General features: G+C 52.5%; 1 protein-coding gene across 1 annotated transcript; it reads right to left on the bottom strand.

Annotated features, from left to right (window-relative positions):
- Nucleotides 1-244: 244 nt before the first annotated feature.
- ADGRE5 (adhesion G protein-coupled receptor E5) lies at nucleotides 245-4,837 on the bottom strand. The gene is made up of 8 exons (XM_027851034.1): nucleotides 4,522-4,837; nucleotides 4,339-4,407; nucleotides 2,954-3,143; nucleotides 2,762-2,869; nucleotides 1,820-2,043; nucleotides 1,138-1,317; nucleotides 736-930; nucleotides 245-487 (listed from the first exon to the last, which is right to left on the bottom strand). The coding sequence occupies exons 1-8, from the start codon at nucleotides 4,774-4,776 to the stop codon at nucleotides 260-262; spliced, it is 1,449 nt and encodes a 482-aa protein (XP_027706835.1). The 5' UTR covers nucleotides 4,777-4,837; the 3' UTR covers nucleotides 245-259.
- Between the last annotated feature and the right edge of the window lie 2,821 nt (nucleotides 4,838-7,658).

The following is a 7,658-nucleotide window of genomic DNA, read 5'->3' as shown; positions in this document are numbered from 1 at the left end:
GGAGGGGGAAAGAAGAAAGGGGAAGGGGAAAGAAGAGGAAGGGGGAAAGAAGAAAGGGGACGGGTAAGCAGAAAGGAGAGGGGTAAGCAGAAAAAGGAGGGGGAAAGAAGAAAGGGGAAGGGGAAAGAAGAAAGGGGAGGGGGAAGGAAGAGGAAGGGGGAAAGAAGAAAGGGGAGGGGGAAAGAAGAAGGGGGAGGGGAGGACCCCGTCCCAGGCCGGGAGGAGAGGGCTGGGGAGGGCAACGGGGGCCGCGCACTCACTAGCGCGGGCGGCCGTAGCCCTGGCTGTTGACCGCTGCAGAGATGGCCACGATGAGGGCGGGCGTCCCGTAGCCCAGCAGGCAGAGCCAGCGCGTGCGGAGGCCAGGCCCCGGGAACACGCGCACCACGAGGAAGTAGAGCTCCAGGCCCTCGAGGCACATCCAGCAGAAGGCGGCCAGGAAGCAGTAGTGCAGCAGACCGGCCACTAGGCGGCAGCGCAGCCCCACCTGCGCCCGAGGGAGAGATAGCACGGTCAGCCGGGACCTCCTGCCTCCTCCGAGGCCACTTTACAGAGGGCCTTTACTGAGACCTGGGGAGGGGAAGGCACTTGGCCAACGGCACACAGCTAATAAGGGACAACACCCCGGGCTCAAACCCAGGGCCTCTGCTCTTCTTTCCAGCTCTTTTGCCTGTTCCATGCCCCGGCTGCCCCCTGACCCTCTGGGTGCCCAGAAGCCCTAGAGGGTATGCATACCTGTCCTTGGCCAGGGTTGGCGGTGCCAGCCAGGAAGACAGCAGAACCGACGAAGAGACAGAGGCACAGGTGCAGGTGGATGGTGGTGCGGGAGCCTTGGATGGGCCGGCACAGCAGGAAGGTGAGGATGCAGAGGAGCAGGCAGACTAGGGACACTCCCAGCCCCACCTGAGTGATCACTGACAGCTTCCAGTCCTGGGGCCAAGCGGAGGAGCCCAAGAAGATCAGTGGAATAGACCCTACTCCCATAGACGTTCCCCCCTCCCTCATACACATCCCTATCCTTCTCTGATCCCCTCTCATCTCTCTTGACCCTCCCTGACCCCGTCCCTTCCCCCCTGATTCTATCCCTACTCTCCTTCTACTGACTCCTCTGGAGCCCCCTCCCTCTGCCCTTCTCACCTCCACATCATATTGGGCCATGAGGATGGCAAAGCTGCTGAGGTGGGTACAGTTGCAGGTGGTACTGGTCCCTTTGCTGCCCACTTTCGTACAGCCGGTGGTTGCCCAGTGACCGCTCCCATTGTTGTTTCGTTGCCAGAAGGCACAGATCACTTCCTCGTTTGGCTTACAAGACACATTCTGTAGGCACAAGAAAAGAAGTCCCATGGAACCCTGGGGAAGAGGTAGCACTTTCTGGCCGGCAGCTGGATTCTGGCTACCAGCAATTGGTTAAGGGCTGAGAAAGCTTCTTCATAGCAGGGAAATTGAGGCTAAGCCCCACACGCCCCAGCAGTGGTAGTTAGAGACTTAACCAGCACAGGGCTGTGTATCAGCCTCTACCTGAAGACCTCTGGTGATGGGTGGGAGGTTGATCTGTCCCCCCAGGGGCACACCATTCCACTTTTGGACCACTCTAATTGTCAGGAAGTTTTCCCCTCCTTAAACCTAAGCCTGCCTCTAACCACTCCCCCATTGCCTTCTGGCGACAAGCAGATTAAATCAAATTCCTTCAATCTGAAGACAGCTATTGATATGTGGCATGAGTCTGCTTTTCTCCAGGTTAAAAATTCCCAGAATCCTTCAGCAGCACAGACAGGACTTGCCAGTTCCCTCCACTCCCCCAGGCCCCAGGGGCACTCACTGGGTGGGAGAAGGCAAAGGTGACCGGGGAGCTGAGATTTCCAGTGTCTTTGTTGCTCAGGAAGGCCGTGCTGACAGCAGAGAGCAGAACTGGAATGCCCCCTCCCACTCGGGCCTCATTGGCTTGCTGCAGGGCAGCCTGCGTTGCAGGCTCCAAGACCAGCGAGGCGTTGGCCAGCAGTCTCTTCATTGCATGAGAGGAGAACAGGCCCACAACAGCCTTTTCTGTTGGAGGAAGAGGGGTGCAGAGAGGCAGGCACTGATTTAGCCGGCAGTTCCAACGCTCCCTCTTCCAGAAAGCCTTCCCTCTGCCCCCACACCCCCCCAGGACTGTTGTGCTTCTACCAGAGGATGCCACCTACTTTTCTCTTTCTTGTATTGCTGCACCCCTAACAGACTGAATGATTCCCTGTGTCCTGAGCTTGTTCAGATCTGGCTCACATGTGTGCTTTTTCTCAGTGCTACAATTCCTACACCTGGAATGCCCTCCCTCCTCTTCCCCACCTGCTGGCCCTTCTTTACAGTCCAATTCCGTGCCACCTCCTCTAAGGAGTCTGCCCCATGCCTCTGGGTCCATAAAGACCTTTCCTCTCAGACTTCACATGGTATTCATTTCGTTTTGCATTTCCCTAAGGCACTATTGTATAATAGAGCCCTCTGGATTGCTGGTTTTTCTTCCTGCTAGACTATAAACTCCATGAGGGCAAAAACCCTGTCCTGTAGACCTTGTATAGCATCCAGTTCCCGGCAGGGTCCGCAGTGTTTAGTCAGTGTTGAATGAATGACTGTGCACCTGCTGACCTAAGCCTAGCTCTCCTCCTCTACCCCAATCATTCAGGCCCATTCTCACTGTTCCTAGCAGTTCGCTGGCCCCAGCCTGTCCTTGCCGGTGGGGTTGCCTCTTTCCCAGCCTGCCTGGTGTCTCTGTCCTGTCTGCTGTTACCTGAGCCACCAGGCTTCCAGGCCAAATTCCAGTCCAGCTTCATCTTTGAATGGCTCCTGCCCACCTCGACGCTCCCCGTCGGTTTTTCCTTAATATTCACGGACAGTTCTGAGGAAGGAGGAAGAAGACCATGTGGAGGCTGGGAGAAGCTGGAAGGAGGTGGGGAGGAGCTGGGTGGGTGGGCGTGCTCACCTGCTTGCTTGCTTATGTCCCCCACAGTATGGAAGACCAGGGTCCCATTGGGCATGGTCTGGGTGAGGGCTCGCAGGACTTGTTCCGAGCCAGAGAGCAAGTATGTGGCCACTTGAAGCCGAGTCTCTACGGGCAGATGACCCAGGTCTCTGGATGTCTCCAGAAGTTTCTCTATATCCTCCACGAACTCCTGGGTTTGGGATAGGGAGAAGAGCAAAGAGAACGAATGGAGCTGTCAGCCTTCAGGGGCCCCTCACCACCCTGGAAAACAATAGAGCCAACAAAAAACTGGTAATGCCAGAGGGTTCCCTTCCAGCTCTCTTGCTCGTCCTGTCACAGGCAGATTCTGGCAGCCATGAAATTCACCTCAAAAGGACAATTAATTCCTCCTCTTTCCCTCATTTTTTTCTGCCTACAGAACCCACCAATGGACAGATCTGCAATAAGCAAAAACAACTAGGGCTGTATGTGTGCATGCGGGGTGTCAACATTGGATCATCTAGTTCAGCTCCCTCATGTTACAGATGAGGAAACTGAGGCCCAGAGAAGGGGAGTGACTTAAACCAAGGTCACATAGCTAATGAATAGCAGTGCTAAGGTTTGAATTAAGGTTTTCTGAGCCCTAATCTCCCATTCTTTTTGTTATACTAAATCGTGGAGAGTTGGAAGGATCTTAAGAGATGCATCTGCCCCATCTCCAATTCTCTTCCTTCCTTCCGTCATCTGCCCCCTAAGATTGGATCTCCCTATCTCACCCAGGCTGGACATGCAGTGGCCACTCATGATCCTGAGCCAATCAATGCTGATCAGCATGGAACCTGCCCCATTTTTCTAACCTAGACCGGTTTGCTTATCCTTAGGCAGCCTGGTTCTCCAGGTGATGGGTGCCATATTGGTGCCAGACCAGTAGGCACACCCAATCACCCATAATCCTTCTGAGACTCAGGATTCCTGAACTAAAGCAATCCACCAGCTTCCACCTCCCCAGTGCCAGGGACTACAGGTGTGTACTATCAGGCCCAGCTCTACTTTCCCTTTTTTTTTTTTTAAGACTATTTGAGTAAACTGAAGCTCACAGAAATTTATGAAGTGATTGACACAAGGCACCCAGAGGAACGGATGTGGAGATCAAGCTGGAATCTGACTCCTAATTCAGAACACTTTTCATTATGACCCATTGCCGTACCGTGCGTGTGTGTGTGTGTGTGTGTGTGTGTGTGTGTATGTGTGTGTATGTGTTATGTGTATTGTGGGGGAGGGGGCATGGCTCTTTTGTCCTGGTGTGCAAACAGCATTTGATGAGCATAGACCCTGCCTCCATGTCACATCATCACTCAGTGACAGGACCAGTTCCTCCTTTCTCCTGGGATCCAGGGTCTTCTTACCTTGATGGATTCCTGGGCACAGCCACTTTTTAGTTTGCTGGTGATAAATCTCAGTTGGTTGAGGAAGCTCTGGAGAGAGGAAGAACAGAGATGGGAATGAGGGGTCCCAGAGCCTGACAGGGATAGTGGGACAGGAGGAGGCGGTCATGGAGGGTGTCAGATTGCTACCAAATACCCACTCACCTGACCAACTTCAGAGGGTGGTGTCCAGGAGGGGAAGGAGATCTCTGTGAGGAAGACAGGGAAGGCAGCACCATTAGGGGGTAGTGTGGAAGCATAGGATTTACTGTTAGAAGGAACCTCAGAGATGATTCCACCCAACTTCATTTTACAGCTGAGGAAACTGAGTACGAAGAAGTGGGGAGGGTCAAAGCTGAGAATAGAACACAGGAACCCCCACTGCTGATCCAGAGCCCACTGCCCTCTGCTTCCAGTCATGGCCTCTAGCTGAATGTCCCCAGAAGGAGAGCCCAACTTTGGCCATGGCCCAGGGCTATGGTTATTGACAATAATAAAACATCAACAAAAATTACTAATTCTACTGGATACTTTTCATATCCCTCTTCTTTTAGTGACACCACACTTGTGATCTCAGCTCGCCCAACCTAAAGCTTCCAGACACATGGGAGCATAGGATTGGAGGCAAGAAAGGCCTAGAATCTCAGGATTCTTAACCTGGGTTCAGTGACTCCCAACACGTCCACAGACAGAATTCAGGCAGCCAGGGAATTTGAATAGGAAATAAAGCTTTCTTTTCACTCATGTCTAACTGAAACTGAGCATTTCCTTCAGTTGTTTTAAAAGCTTTCTTCTGAGAAGGGCCCCAGAGGCTTCAGCAGACTGTCAAAGGCGGTCCCAACACAAAAAGGTTAAAAACCCCTGATTCAGGTCCAATTTCCTCATTTTACAGATGGGAGAAATGAAGGCCCTTAAGTTAAAGGACTTGCCTATGAGCACACCTCCACTACGGAGTACAGACTGGATTTGAACCCAGAGCCTTCTTCCACCTGTCCCAGGTCCTCTTAAAATCCACCCAGACCCACCCAGACCAGGTGCAAAGTAGGGATGATTAACCTGCCCCAGCCACCTTTCCTCCTTCACTAGTGAGGAAAACAAAAAGGAGGAAAATGACTTCACCCCTGGTGAGAATCCACTCCCCACCTGACAGAGGACAGAGCAGGGATGTGGGCTGAGAGGGTCACTTAGGAGGGGGTAGGCCCAAGACCTGAACCTTGGTTTCCTTGATTCCCAGGTCCACTTTCTTTCCATCTAGCATGTGGGCCCCCTTGCAGAACTAGTATTAAGATGGAGGTCTCCTGGATCACTGTTCCCCTCACCCCCTAAGGTCTTAGATAATGGCAGCAATTCCCATCCCCACCCCAAGAAACTTCCCCTTTTAAAAACAGGAACCTGGACCTCTCTCCTGCTATGCTTCCCCTTATAGAAGAAAGCCCACCTCAGTGGCTGCCATGGGTTAGGGTTAGAAGCTGGAGGTGGGGAGCAGAGAAAGCCCTTCCTCCTCACCAGGAAAGGATTTGAGGTGTAGTTGCAATTCTCTTCCTGCCCTTAGGAGCTAGGTTTGACGCTGCCCAAAAGAGGTCTATTTAGTGCCTTGGCTCTTCTTGGGCTACACCAACTGGGGCGGGGACAGTCTGAAGGTCAAGGGGGTCCAAGGTTGGCTCAGGACAGCCCCCTTTCTGTCCCACCTGAAGATTTACAAAGCCTTCCTTCAACCACACCTGTGAGGAGGGCAGATGTTCTCTCTCTAGGTGAGCAGTCTGAGGCTCAGAGTGAGTCCATGGTCACAGATTGAGAAAAGGCCATGAGATTTGACAAGAGATCATTAGTAACTCTGAAGAGAGCAGTGCCAGTCAGTGCCGCTGGATCAGACTGAGAAGTCCTGTCCCCACGGCCATCGCTCTTCCCACCAGCCTTCCACTGGGCTACCTCCCTGCCCACCGGCTCCACGGTGTCTGGTCGGTACTTCCCACATTCTGTTCCCTACAGTGCTTGGGCCCAAACTTCCTCTCCCATCTCAAAGGTTCCTAGTTCTTAGTAGCTGACTCCCTGCTATGGATTCTGGACAAGAGCCGAAATTCCCCTGGGGTAGCCCTGCCCTGGCTCCTTTAGCTCTGACTTCTGGGGGAAGCATTATCCCTTCCCCATACAAGCTGCTCCCTGCCTTGGCCCTGATCCTTGGCTGGCTCACCCAGGGTGCTTCTCATAGACACACCGAGGGCCTCAGTTTATCCCCTGGGAGGCCCTGGGCTGCCTCCCACAGTGTTTCAGGTCCACATACTCCCTAAAGGCGTACCTATGAACTCCTTGGACTGATCCTTGTTGCTTTTGGCAAAGCCCAGTTTGCACTCACAGCTAAAGCTCCCAAGGGGTTTTTCCATACAGACCCCATGTCTTCATCCACATAAGAGGAAAGGAAAGGGGGTGAGGGGCAACTCTGGTTTGGACACAAAAGAGACCTGGGTGGGGCTTCTGGACACCCTGGCATCTTCTGCCACTGTCTGTCTGCTGGGAAGGGTGGGAACTGGGCTGGACAGAAACATCCCAAACCCTTGGAACCTACAAATCTCTCCCTTCAGTGTTTATATCACTTCCTGGCCTGGGCCTCCTGAGACAATGATCTGAGGGAAACTAATTTCCTTCCATTCTCCTCTTTATTATAGAATTATAGAAGTAGAAGGGAGTGTAGAGGTCATCCAATGTACCACCCGGATGTTACAGATGAGGAAACTGAGGCCCAGAGGAGTTGTGACCCGCCCAGATTGATACAGGTATTAAGCATCCAAAGTGAGATTTGAACCCAGGTCCTCTGCCACCAGAGGAGTTCTTTCCACCGTCTCAAAACTGTGCCTCTGTTGCACTGTGACTTTCTCAGAATATTTCTTACTTCCCCTTTCTGCTTCCAAAGTCTCCCTCTGCCTTCAACCTTCGGCAACCTCTTCTCATTTGAGTTTCTTTCCATGTGTCAAATTTTCACGCAATCCAGATACTGGTGCCTTTATCCCAGGCCTCCCTTCTCAGTTAGTTACATCCCTGCCTCATAGTCTTGGCATTCTGTTTTAATTTCTGCTCTGATTCGAGGCTCTTTCATACAGGCTGAAGATCCCTCAAGATCCCCAATCTTCCAGTTTCTCATTCAACTCAAATCTCATCACCTACTTACATGTTCCAGTCAGTTACACTTTGATCTTACCATTGCCCCCACATATTCATACCCGCAAAGAGATGATACCTGAACCCAAGGGTGCTGAGAAGATCACTAAGTAAGAGCATAGAGGGAAAAGAGAAGAGGACCCACCATA

The sequence above is a fragment of the Vombatus ursinus genome, unplaced genomic scaffold (assembly GCF_900497805.2).
Source record: "Vombatus ursinus unplaced genomic scaffold, bare-nosed wombat genome assembly UNPS02009173.1, whole genome shotgun sequence".
Lineage (NCBI taxonomy): Eukaryota > Metazoa > Chordata > Mammalia > Diprotodontia > Vombatidae > Vombatus > Vombatus ursinus.
This window is presented reverse-complemented; position numbering and strand designations above follow the sequence as displayed.

What these genes read in the sequence shown, in the direction of transcription:
- ADGRE5 (XM_027851034.1), bottom strand. Translation starts at nt 4,776, where the DNA reads ATGACTGGAAGCAGAGGGCAGTGGGCTCTGGATCAGCAGTGGGGGTTC. An exon ending in TGGCCCAATATGATGTGGAG is followed by an intron (nt 931 to 1,137) that starts GTGAGAAGGGCA and finishes GCTTGGCCCCAG; the next exon opens with GACTGGAAGCTGTCAGTGAT. An exon ending in CCAACCCTGGCCAAGGACAG is followed by an intron (nt 488 to 735) that starts GTATGCATACCC and finishes CCTCGGGCGCAG; the next exon opens with GTGGGGCTGCGCTGCCGCCT.